The sequence below is a fragment of the Hyperolius riggenbachi genome, chromosome 7 (assembly GCF_040937935.1).
Source record: "Hyperolius riggenbachi isolate aHypRig1 chromosome 7, aHypRig1.pri, whole genome shotgun sequence".
Lineage (NCBI taxonomy): Eukaryota > Metazoa > Chordata > Amphibia > Anura > Hyperoliidae > Hyperolius > Hyperolius riggenbachi.
The window spans coordinates 87,800,403-87,814,132 of record NC_090652.1 but is presented as its reverse complement, the minus strand read 5'-3'; the positions used below and the strand labels follow the sequence as shown (position 1 = coordinate 87,814,132).

General features: G+C 42.6%; 1 protein-coding gene across 3 annotated transcripts in view; it reads left to right on the top strand.

The window, feature by feature from the left end:
- Positions 1-13,730, top strand: part of TNRC6A (trinucleotide repeat containing adaptor 6A) — a 147,418-nt gene that overhangs the window by 82,646 nt on the left and 51,042 nt on the right. For 2 of the 3 annotated variants that reach the window (XM_068244262.1, XM_068244260.1), the window contains exon 6: positions 7,426-7,473. The exons of the other annotated variant lie outside the window; for it this stretch is intronic. In XM_068244262.1, the coding sequence (XP_068100363.1) occupies positions 7,426-7,473 (48 nt within the window). The remainder of the gene's footprint in view (positions 1-7,425; positions 7,474-13,730) is intronic. 3 annotated transcript variants of the gene reach the window in all.

The following is a 13,730-nucleotide window of genomic DNA, read 5'->3' as shown; positions in this document are numbered from 1 at the left end:
TTTAATGTTCAAAGCAGCTAGATTACCACTTAAGAAAAGTTAATTGTAAAATCCTCCCACTATTATATATACAGATTTCAATTATTAGTCCAGTGAGATGCAGTTGCACTACATTTGGATTGGCCCAGCTACAATTTACATACAGACCGCAGCTAAATTTGCTTCATAAGACAAATTTGCCCCTCTAATGACAGCGCAGTTTGACCAGATATATGGTGATAGCAGATCCTTATGCTGGGAACACATGGTTCTCCGCTCGATTGTTTTGCGCTCGATTTCTCATAGAAGTGAATGGAAAAAAGATAAAAATAAGATAATTGAGCAGAGGATCGATCGTGCGGAAGAATAGAACGCAAAAAATGTATTGTGTGTTCCCAGCAATACACTTATCAGGCACAGGGCATTTGAAAGTGAAAATGAATTAGACACATGTTATTACAAGTAAGTCTGGGGCACAAAAAAATGAAACGAAAAAACCCACTACCCTTGACTGCATTAAAATCGGCAATATGTTTCCATCATTTTATCGCGATTTTATTGCAAGTCAGTCGAAGCAGGTTTCTAACAGAGAAAACGACCCAAAAAAGGCTCTCTGGTGTAACAGGCCAGATCATTTCTATCAAGCAATTGCAATTTTTCACTTGTCGGCTTATTTGAAGCCCAAATGAGCCATTAAAACTTTGTGCATACTATACATATCAGAATGTGTCTGAAGAAACGGACAATACATTCCATAGCTGATTAGCCTATTCAGTGGTGCTGTACAGAAAAGTGGAAAAAGTGAGCAAGAGGGGTCGTTTTTAGCAAACTTCCAGTCAATGCCAACATTGTATTGTAGAACTGGCAATGTGGACCTGAATTCTTGCACTGGACAGAAGGAAAACATGGAGAAATGCACCCTGTGTGTATTTAGAGAATTTAGCCTGTCTAATTCCCTCTCATTTGTGTCTAATCACTAGTTGTAATCTGATCTCTCCCCTGTTACATGATTTCCTATGGCAGAGATGGCAAATAAGCTCATTTGAAAGCACAGGCTGTTAACAATATGTCTGTTTCCATGAATCAGGAAATAGAAACAGTGCAGATTTATTTTAAGATTTGTATCAGCTGAAATGTTTTAGTTTAAATGTGGTTATTCTGTTGTGTATCAGCATAACCACCTCTAAAATGGGGGGACAGCAGAACACAGAGGAAAGCCTCCATAGGATCCTGAGAGGATTCCATCTCTTTAGGTACTACTTTTTTTTTTTTTTTTTTTTACTCGCACTTCAGCTCAGGTACACTTAAATCATTAACAGTTTCCTTTATTAGCAGCCAAACCATTTACTTAAGTGTCAGGAAGGTGGCTGTCCACTGCTACCAATTATATTTTGTCTTTCATGTTCTCACTTTGAATTGGCAGTGGAATTTGGTTGCTACGGGCAACACACGTTCCATTCACCCTCTCCTTTGAAACATGAGGCCCAATGTGTTGAACTCTTGTAAGGAATAATAGAGCGTGACACAGCAAGGGTTGTCACTGGAATACTGAGCAGGGATCTCTCCTTTTATAGAGTTGTTTACCTCTTCTAAACCTTCTCCTGGCAGACCTTGATTTTCTATAGTTTTGTATACATTTATATAATCCATGACTTTCCCTCGCCGCTTGTACGCTGCTGTCAGACTGTAATGAATAATATGGACTAGTCACACTATATTGGAATTTTTTATTTTTTTTTGCCTGTCAGTTTCTTCTGTTCAAACCTGCTGGGTGATCTTAAGCCTCATCTACACGGGTAGATGAGGCTCCGATCCGGCGGCTCGATTAGCCGCCGGATCGCCTCTTCCGTGTGCCCACCGCGTCCCTGCTCGCCGCCCATGCGCCGGATTTGATTCCCCGCTCGTCCCCGCTTATCTTCCGCTCGATTCCCTGCCATTGTCCCCACGCGGGGAGCGAGCAGGGAATCGGCGGTGGGGAGATCCGTCCTGTCGGATCTTATCGATCAGGCACATCGGAGCCTCATCTACCCGTGTAGATGAGGCTTTAGACCTTTTTTCAGATCTATTGCCTTATCCAATATAATTGTGAGGGTCCTTTGAAACCCATTTTGAACATAAGCTGTGAAGAAAAATAATTTGGAAAAATACATAACCAGATGATATCTTCCTTGACTGCTGGGCAGCTCAGAGTTCCAGATAAACAGGTTGCGGAAGTCCCAAAAGAATTGAAAGTGAAAAGAGTTGAGCTCAGAGGCCTCTGTTTTTAAGTATGATGCCACCTATAAAACAAGGGACAAATAGGGAAGCGTGGAAGGGGTATGGAGAGGGTAGACTCTTAGGGCCCGTTTCCACTGCAGCTGCACTTGTGCGTGGCGGCATTTCCGGATCTACGGTAACACTGACTAATCCCACGATGCTATGGGATTTGCACAGATTCGGATGGATATGCCGGCCGAATCGCTAATGCAAGCGATTCGACTGGCGGAGCAATTGTTCTCTATGGCAGAGTTTCCCCGCGCGATTGGCCTGCGGGGAAACTCTGCGGATTCGTCCCAGTTTCCGCACAAGTGGAAACGGGCCCTTAGAAAACCTGTAGGTAGCTGTAATGCCCAACCTTTGCCTCTCCTTGTAGTTGTGTGTCCCTAGGCTGACTCGTCCTGTCCCACTATCAGCAACGTGGACAGGCAACATACTCAGCGTGGACCATCTACCCTGATATTTCACGTGACATTGCTGAGTGAGACATTAGCATTCCTCCTCTTACAGTTTGGCTAGCAATGAAACCAGACGTTGGCCTATATGCAAATTCACTTTCTCTCCAGAGTTTTCCTTATACCTTTTTATCCACCAGCAAGCAGGAAAATGCTCAAAATAATTTTGATACTTTTTCACCTACTTTTTGGTAATTTTTCAATTGCGAAGTGCTGAAAACGTATTTTAAATGCAAGATGAAAAATTATCTCCTAAGAAAAAACTTAGAAAAATGAATTGCATATGGGCCCTTTTGTGATTTGCAGTAGCGGGGAACAAGCTCCAAGTCACCCTTTTCTCTGTTTACTTGCTGTCCGCTTCTGTGACAGGATGGAAATGTTGGAGCGGTCACATGATGGGACTGGTGATGAGACTTGGAGTGGTATGAGTTAGTGAAGTTGGGCCAGGTCACACTAGCCTGGCCATGGAACATTTATATATTGCAAAGTCATGGAGGGACTCGTTATGTGGGTGACATGATTTTAGTGTGTAATAAGAGTAGGGCTAATGACTCTTGGGGGGGAAGGGACATCCTCTGGGGAATCCTGGATAAACAAGTTATGCTGCTGAACTTTGGATGGCAACCCTCTCCTCCCACCTCTTAGTTTCTTGTATATGCTGGTGACCTCTTTGTTATCTCCGATACCATGGCGGTCAGCCGCTCACTGTCTGTTCTAACAATATCCATGTCAATACTAAATGAAAGCCTTTGGCATTGTGTTGTGGTTTTGAGTTTGCTGCAGATAGCAATAGTGTGTTATATGGGCAAATCTATAGTGCAGCTTTTTGATACCAGAGGCCACTGTTGAGGTTCTCTGAAAGTAGTCGGGGTCAACCTGCTAGATACAGAGAACATGAGACCCTTAACTGACTCCCGAAATCTTTAACTAAACCTGAAAACACGAGTAGCAATTATGAATTACGCATGCCCAGAACGCTGTACAGCCCGGTGAGAGGACAGAGTGGGACATCGTATGCACCACTCCTTTGGCTTCTATTCACCTGGCTTTTGTCAGAGCAGCGAACGCAGGGCATAGCAGAGGGGAGCAGAGCGAAACCAGGGGACCTGTGTCAGTATGAAGACCCTATAATGGACACCTCCTCGTGTTTGGTTTAGGAAATATGGGGTCAGTTCAGGTGTTGCAAGATTTAAATGCTACCTCTTGCCAGATGGCTTGCTCCTTTGTTGGAACAAATCTCAAAATAAGATGAAAAACAAATCTGTTACAACTTAAATTTTAACTTTAAAGACTACAGTGTCTGGGCTCTGCCTGAGATTAACTATTTATCTGTACCATGAAGGGAATAAAATTCGCTTCTGAAATGCTAGTGCAACCATGTTGTCATACAGCATTCCCAGAATCAGAAATTCTTTTTTTGGCAATACATTTTTAAAGCTTTTTGTAAACAAAAGGAAAACCATATTCATTGATTATTCAGAATAACGGAGGGGATCATTTTATTCGGCATTTCCTGGAGTTCTTCTAATAAAACAAATTAAAAATACTATGCATTTACACACGTTATCGTATATACTCACATATCAGCCGACCTGTGTATAAGCCAAGGTACCCACCAGAAAAAAGTGAACAACTCTTGTGTAAGCCCCCTCCCCAATATAGCCCCCTCCACAGTAGCCTAATGGTCCCCCAGTAAAAGTCAGTAGCGGTACAAGTCAGCCCCCCCCCCATAGCCAGATGTGCCCTAGGATCATACAGCTGTGTCTGGAGAAGCCACTAGATGACGTCATAGATATGAGACACCGCGATTGCCACACAGGAAGAATCCTTGATCATTGCACTGCTGACACATTGCTTGCACGCTCCATTCCACAAGATGGGACACAGGTAGTCTTGAGCAGCACACGTAGCACACCATGTTGCAGGGGATGGAGGGCACGGATACAGCAGGGTGCAAGCTGGTAAGAGCAAGATCACTAGCGCACAATCCTTATGCTCCTCTGCCATTAACAAAACCTGCTCCACTATCTGTTTTGCTCCACTGACTCACATATAAGCCGAGGGGGGTACATTTTCAGGACATTTTTTTTATGCTGAAAAATTAGGCTTATATGCAAGCATATACTGTATGTTTCTAGTCTGTTCTCTGTTTCCCAGGAGTAAGACTGACCCCTAAAATGGCTGATCGTGTTTCAAGCTATATTGGTGCGAAAAGTCTACCAAAGCATTACTCAGACTCGTGCCACACTACAATGTCACTAGACGAATAGAACAGGCTGGCTTTAGGGATCTTGAAAAGTAAATTCCAAGCAATGTTGTGGATAAACTTAACAGCAAGTGTACAGCTACACTTGAGGTATTGTTTTAGTTATAGAATAGCGACCTTTCATTGAATGGCTCACGGATTCCCCTTCTAAATTGTATTTCTGTGCTTCAGGTGAATCCTCTGTTGGCTTGCGTAAGCTTTCTTACTACTTCTTGTGTGTTCTGCACTCTCCTCCCTGCCTTGTTCCAGATTGTACTCTTTAACCCAGCTATTTCCTCTAGAGTGATCAGTGTGGCTGCCTGATCTTCTCACTAGATGCACGGCTACCTTGTGTAGGGAGGCCTCCAGGCACACAGATATAGCCCTGCCCGAAGCTAAACACCACTGAAGCTGGAGTTTTGTGGAAATACTGAAACTGAAGGCGCGTATACACGCCATACTTTTTAAAACGACTGGTCCGTCAGACCCTCCTGCAGGGCGGTCAATCTGCCGACAGTTGCACGTGAGTAGAAGCTGTCGGCAGACAAAAACAGTCTTATCAGTTTGTCGACTGCTTGTACTCACGTGCAACTGTCAGCAGAATAACCGCCCCGTGGGAGGGTCTGAAGGACCAGTAGTTTGAAAAAGTATGACTGGTGAATGCGCCTTAATTAACACCTCAGGTGACTGTGTATCCACCTGCACAATAGGGGCTGCAAAAGTGTTCGGGGCAGTATGGATGTAATTAAGCAGATTGTAGAGGGAAATACTATGGGATGTTTAACTTCTATACACACTGTACTTTCAAAAAAATTGTTGCTGTGATAAAAATCTAGTGTGTACATAGAAAGACATTTCCTGTTACCTCTTTAAAGAGGAACTGTATTGAAAATAACATTGTGAATACATTTTTATTTTTTTTTACAATATTCATTTATAGATTTAGTCAGTGTTTGGCCATTGTAAAATCTTTCCTCTCCCTGATTTACATTCTGAAATGCATCACTGGAGGTGATCTTTAGTTCAGGTAATCTGTAGGAATGTTCATTGCTGAGAGTTCTATGCACAGAGGGAGATGCTGCTGCTTGCTTGGCTGTTGGAAAAAGCCATTATTTCCCATAATGCAACAAGCTTCACAGACAGCAAATGGTCAGGACCATGGTCATGACATCACACTGTGGGAGGGGTTTCATCACAATATCGGCTGTACAGACGCCAATGATCTATTTGAGCAAAAGTAAAGATTTCTCATGGGAAAGAGGGTATCCGCTTACTGACTTTAATCAAGTTCAATCCTTAGGTAAAATTTCTCTTTTAAGGTGTACATACATGCGTAGATTGTCAACCAATGTGAAAAACAGATCGATCCCTCTTTGATCTGAGAGGGATCAATTCCATCCATGTACTGCACACAGATTTTTAATAGATTTCACCGTGAAATTTACTGAAAAATCTATCTACTGTTGATCTACTGCCGCTTCCTCGCCGTATCTGGTCATCAAATCATGGCTTTGATTGTTGTCTTTCTTTGGGCGCAAGTCAACCAAAATTACAATTGATTGTGGCTTGTTGAACTATTGATTTTTGATCTGATCGAAGCTGCCTGTGAAAAAATTTCAATGTGTATGGCTTGGTTCAGTCATGCCGTGACATAAACAATAAGCATATCTATCCTAAAGGCTTCTGTGTCTGACCACCTTCTGACAAGCTTCAGGCCAGGTCTAGCATATAAATACCGCTCAACCAAACTTGCCTGTTGAACTCTGTGGAAAGGCATCCAGATGAATAGTGATTGGCTGAGAAACTCAAGTCTATTTCTAATCTTCCTGAAAGGGGTTGTCAAACCTGCTTCCATTATAGGATTGTTACCCAGTCTGATGTAGTGTCAAAAAAAAAAAAAAAAAAAAAAAAAAAAAGCTACATGTTCAGTTGCAGCATTGTACAGAAGCAGAAAGTGGCAGGGGCTGCCTGTGGCTTGTGCTGGCATAAATATCAGCATGCATCCTGGGATTTATTATTGGCCTAATCCCATGATTTTTGTTTTTTTCACAATAAAATGTGAGAGGAAAATTATAGACGGTAACAACTGGTGTTGCTGCCTGCCAGTGATCTGTGCCAAGCTTAATTCCTGGTTATAAAGGTCTGCTTTGAAACCCTGAGGCGGGCATTTAGTAGTCAAAGCTACCTCAGATGTAATTTTTATGCCAATTTACTGTAGTCTTTTGAGGGACTTTGCCTGAGTGGCCTTATTAGCAGCACAGTAGCCCTGAACAGTGATGTGGAGCTCAGCAGTTTGTTGTTCTATTGATTTTCTTGTAGGTTTTCTGTAACATTGTAAATCCTTTCAGAAAGCGCATGCATTTCTCTAACCCCTGTGTATGGTGATTATTTCTGCTATTCCGTTGTACCTGAACAAACAGGTAAGCTGTGTTAGACCGGTAGGATATAATGGATCTATAAGCAATAATGTTTTTGTTTGCTTTTCCATAGGCATGCCTCCCATTCGGGATTTGGTCAGCCACTCCCCTAATCAGCTAGGTGAAGTCTTTATTTCATTTTTCCCCTCAGCCTTTGCAGCTTGTGCTTTTGTTTTTTGCTTGCTCGTGCTGTTGGTGCTTAGCTGCTTCCAGTGGTTGTGTGCTTGTGTTATGGCCTTGCTGACTCTCTGGCTTGTCGGCTGCTGCCAGTGTGCATGTTCTCACATATAGTCAGCACTGGTCCACTGTAATCCCACTGTGCTCTAATACACGCACACTTTTTTTTGGACTATTGTTTTTTACTTTTGGTATGTTATCACACAATGTCACTAGTTTGCTCCCATTATCATTGAGGTATATGCAATAAACTGCATTAAAGCGCATCTCCAGCCTAAATTTTAAAATCCGGCATCCTTCCTGAAAAAGAAAGTTATAGTTGCCTGCGCTGCCTTGTCCCTCAAAGCCGTCCCAAAGACCCCACATCACCTGATTTCTGGCGCATGGCCCCTCCTCCCCTCCTTACCTAGAGAAAACCAGCGAGATGTTCACTGTAGTAAACATCTTGGTGGTTTGGTTCGGGGAAGTGGGGCAATGCGCCGAAAGCCGGTGTTGCGTGGCCTTCAAGATGGCTCCTGCGTTTACATATTAGGTGAAAATTTGACAGAGAGCTGACAGTTCAAATTACACTAGCTCATTACTTGCTGAGAAGGGAGAATTGGGCTGTTCTCTATAAACTCACACAGGGTATATTTCTTTGTTCTCCTGGTCTCCTCTGCAAGAGTTCAGGTCCGTTTTAAAAGAAAATAAATGATCGCCTCCCTATCCCCCTAACTTCAGTTTTCCTTTAACAGTTTATTTTGTATGCACCCCATTGTTTTCAAAGGGGCTGCCCTGAGAAACACTATAGATTTTACAAGTTCATGTGAGTAAATGGTAGTTTAGTTTACTCGGTCTGCCATTTTGCACCAGTACATAGTTATTTGGGTTGAAAACAAACATACATCCATTGAATTCAACCAGAAAAAGGTACAACACTAGCCTGCACCCTCACATATATTGGTCAATCCAGAGGAAAGAGAAAAACCCCTACAAGGCTTGGACCAGTTAGCCCTAAATGGGAAAGAAATACCTTCCCAACTCTATATCAAATACAATCACTGGATCAACATCCATTGCTTAGTAATTATATCCATGGATGTCTTTCAATGCAAGGAAAGCATCTAAGCCCCCCTTAAATGCGGGTATAGAATTTGCCATAACTACTTATTGTGATAATACAGTCCACATTTTAATCAGCCTTATGATAAAGAACCCTTTTCTAAATAAATGGCAAAAACGTGTTTTCCTTCATGCGCAGATCATGTCCTCTAGTCTTTTGCAGAGGCCTAGGGACAAAAAGTTCACCTGCCAATCTTAATTGCCCTCTGATGTATTTATGCATGTTAATTAGATCTCCTCTAAAACCCCGTACACACGCTAAAGTCTGATAAGAAGGCAGATAATGATTGTCTCAGCCACTAATCCGGTGTGTACAGTGGCCAGCTATCCACCAGGTGGATCAACTCAGCCGAGTAACGGACGATTACTTTGTCTTCTCGTTTGTTCTGCCCACCATGTGACGTCATGTATGTGCCGCTCGGTCAGCCCTCTGTCCCCCATCACACACCTCTTTCCTGGTTAGCGAGACCTTCCATCCCTCTAACCAGTTTTCATTGTAGATATCTGAGAAGATGTAGCAATGCAGCTAATTGTGCTGTGCAGCCAAACCTAGTAGGCAGCTGCCACTTACACCTACCCAATTTTAACAGATTTAAATTTCCCTCAGTCTGGTAGCAACAAAACTGACCATCGATTTGAATGTCCCACTGACAATTCATGTCGTTCACACACTTGATCGTGGTAATTGTTTTTGCCATGATTTAAAATGGTACAGCCTTTTGCTTTTTCCCGAACATCTTCCAGTCTTCCAACCACCAGAGGGAGCTTTTGTTGATAGAATGCCTGTCTCTCATTCAGAACAGATGCCCTGTACCTCTCATCAACAGAAGGGCTTCCTCTGGTGGCTGGAAGATCCAGAGTGTTTTTTTTCTAGTGAAGTCTTGGTATGTGTAGGTCATGATGGAGAGCTTCATAATGCATCTGAAATAAGTACTACCGTTGTTTACCAGCTCCCCAGTGAATGAGGGAGAAAAACTGAAAAGGGCACTTATCCTTTAAGTCTGTCAGACATTAGACTTCTGCCAGAGATGCTATTATCTTCCTGTTCAGTGGAAGTAGCGTAGAAAAGTACATAATGCTTGGCATGACTATACGGATTGCTGAGCAGGCTGTAGGTAATCATCTTCACAGGGTATAACTTCCATAAAAGGCCTTTAAAACTTTACTGGCCGGCAGTCGGTGTCACTTCAGAGATTAGTACTCTCCCTGTTATATCTGAGAAGGCCAGGAAGCCATGACTGCCTGTAGTGATAGCTGCTTCTGCTGTGGCTGGACATGCTATGAAGTAATCAGACCCTGCTATATGTGATGTATCAGGAGAGTGGCATGCTGGGAAGTGTAGCATGGAAGATGATCTATGTGGAGAAAGATCCAGGCCTGTGACGCTGAGGTAGTGGTGAGAGATGTTTTCTGTGAAGCACACCTGTCACAAACCTGGCCCCAACACACCAATGACGTCATTAAATGCTAAACCAAACATCTGTTACAGAGACCGTTTGCGTTAAAGTGTATCTGAACTCCGAACTTCCTCTCTGCTCTAAAAGATAAGAAACAGAATAATAACCTTTAAAGACAAACATCTTTGTTACAGTTAAATTTTAACATTTAAAATATGTGCAAACATAGACAAATGAGAAGTATGTTTTTTCCAGAGTAAAATGATCCATAAATTACTTTTCTCCTATGTTGCTGTCACTTACAGTAGGTAGTAGAAATCTGACAGAAGTGACAGGTTTTGGACTAGTCCATCTCTTCATAGGGGATTCTCAGCAAGGCTTTTATTCTTTATGAAGATATTCCCTAAAAAGGGTTTAAACTATGATACTGGCCGGCTTCCCTGCTCGCTACAGTTTTTTGGCAGTTGGACGGAGCAACTGCCATTCACTAAGTGCATTTGAAAATAAATCCCTGAGAATCCCCCCATGAAGAGACGGACTAGTCCAAAACCTGTCGCTTCTGTCAGATTTCTACTACCTCATGTAATTGACAGCAACATGGGAGAAAGGTAATTTAATTTATGGCTCATTTTACTCTGGAAAAAATGTACTTCTTATTTGCACATTTTAAATTTTACAATTTTTCGCCATTGTGCCCCTTTAATACAAATCCTGCAATAAATCTGCAGTGTCTACGTCCTCCTTTCTTGGAAGCAGACATAGGGTTAACATCCTGTGTTTAAAAATTAACTCCTCTGCCAAGGACTGCAGAGATTCCTGAGCTGACACAGCTGAGAGATTAAATTACACTTGTGATTAGTCACAGATGATGGGGGGATTAGGCTAAACTCTGTAAATACATGCAGGGTGCATTTATATGTTCTTTTCTCCTTCTGTCATGTGCAAGAGTTCAGGTTCACTTTAATTCAAAATGCAATCCGGATGCATTGAGCTGCCCATCACATTAAAGAGCCAGACGAATGTTTCTGACTTTTCAAGCGAACATCCCCCTAAGGGAGGTTTGTTAATTGTGTGGGCTTCGGGGTGCAGCAGGAATATACTTAGGCCTATTTGGGGGGCCTTTATTTTCTGTCTCCCCATGCTGCATAACTGCAATGATTTCCTATGTCCCTGGAAGCGCAATACATGCTGTGGACGTGTGATGCATGCTGGCAGATGCAGTTCCCATTGATGTGATTACATCTTTTGGCTGGTACTACATTTTCCAGCATGCATTGCAGCTTCCAGGGACATGGAAAATCACCATGAATTTTAATCTGCGGCACAGGACACAGAAAATAAAGGCTTCCATATAGACGGGGCTACGGTGCGGCCCCCTATAGGTAAGTAAAACACTATAACTTATGGATAGATTTTTGTTTCTGAAATTGCACTTCAAAATCGCATTCCCACTATTAAAATCTATGGGCTGCTTCCAAATCACATGGGGGGGGGGGGTTAGTGCTCTGCAATGACACAGCTAGAGGGAATTTGGGGCCGCATCTCATTCACAAACATACTGCCTAGTGCGAAGTGCATTGCGCAGCATTTTAGCAGTGCAAGTGGATCAACGCCTGAATATCCCACTGGTTTATTGAAGATGACAGTCAGAATGTCTTTCAAAACTTCTAGCATTGTGACATCACCGTGCCCTGCGGCAATCTGCTCTAGGCCTCTGGGAGAGACTGGAAAGGGATAAAGGATGGTACAGAGAAGCTGACAGTCTCTGCCAGGCTTCGGATGACAGAGAAACAGCAGACAGTGAAACAGTGCCAAGATTTTCAGAAGCAAATTGTGAAGTCGTGAAATTGCTGCATTCTAGCGCTGAGCAGGTCTCATTTTATGTTATCTTAACTATGAATGTTGAATTGTTCTGACTTGCTGGAGCTAGTAGTTTGAAGTTGCGTTAACGTGCATTCAGGAAATTGTGACTCTAGGTTTGCAGGAAGTCAGGCCTTTTTATACGAGTCATTCCTGTTGGTTGCGGAGAGGCCAGTGGTTTATTGCCCATGCATACCCAGTTTGTCTGCAGTGGATTCACATTTCTTGGCTGGACCTGCTGCCAACCGCTGCAGATAAATCCTGCGCTTCTATGTAACCAAATAATGCATTCTGCTTCTAACAGGAAGAACTCTCTATCCTTCTTACAGGAAACCTAATCCTATCTACTGTGCAGTTTAAGAAACAAAACGAGCCCTTTTTCGGTAGGGGACTGTATTCTTTCAGACGTGAAATAATTACACATAAAATGAAGGACTTTGACCAAGCCATTTTCTTTCAAACACTTTAGAACTGGTTCACACTGGCACTTATGTGCTTAATGAAACTAATCAGATTTCCGCTTGAATGGATTTGTTTCTCCATAATCACCAAAGTAGGTTTTGCTGTCTAGAACGGTCTGTCTTTTAGCCAGTGTGTTTTTAGGCTCGCTTTCTCATTGCCTCCCGTGCAGTGCTTCAGCTTTCGTTTCTTCCAGGAAAATCGCAGCAGCACCAAACTTGCGGTCTGTTCAGTGTAGCTTGCAGAACGGATTCATTCGAATGGAGTAATGTGAGCCGATTCATAGTGTAACATTGGATCAATTTCGCATTTGTTACGATCTGTTTAGCTACGATCCGTGACTGGACAGTTTTTAATTGCCATTGTGAACGGGACCTAAGTCTCGTTTACACACTCAACAAGGTGCATGACCAACACCACGACAAACCATTTACACGGCTTGTATTTTCCGCATAATAACCAACTAAACGACAAACTCATCAAACTCCTTCAGAAAAGTATGCCCTTGCCTTTAATGTGCGAGGAATGAGGGTAGAAGCAGCAGGACAATGAGAGCCCATGTATTTGTAGTGATGAGAGAGCAGCACAAAGCTTATGGCTGCAGCAAAGAGAACCTGCTGACATTGATCTGGTGGGGCACTGTGGCAGGGTGGTGAACAGGTAGGTATCCATTGTTTGCCACATCTTTTTGACATATTATTCTTCAGATGCAAAGCAGCTTCTACTTATATCGTGTGTACACCTCCTTCCTTATGGGGTTTCTGCATAAATACATTTAATTAGCTTTTATGACTTAAGTCTTGGTTTCTCATTTGTTTGCGCTGCTTGTCATCTCCATGCAGCCCTTGGCGCTCTTAGGCACATACAGAGTATGGAGTACGGGACTATTGATCTTTTATGTCTTAATCTGAACAGTTTGAGTCGCATTCTGGCATTTTAAAATAGAGCTAAAATCAGTTATGCAAGTAAATTGTCTTACTGATCAGAGGCTCATTCCTGAGCCTGCAGCTTCTGTCACATAGTCTGTTCCTTTTCCTTTTTTTTTTCATAAGCACTGAAAAACAATAAGCAGAAAAGCAACTGTACTTGATTGCTTACAATTGCTTTCTTTGTTCGCCAGAGTCTCAAAGCATGAAGCCTTTTCCCTGAAGTACTTCTTCCACCTTCTCCTTAACTGCGATCCACTTAGCCGTGCCTCGCTGCTGCTGTTTACAATAAGGGTTTATTTTTACTCAATGATTTAGTCCTTCTGGAATTCTGTGTTTTGTTACATGAATAGCTGGCCACTGCACTTTAAGACCCGTTGCTAGGAGCTGCTGGATTTTTTTATTTTTTTTTGTCCCCGGTTCATATTCAGACTTCAGGATTGTTCCAAGGAAGTAAA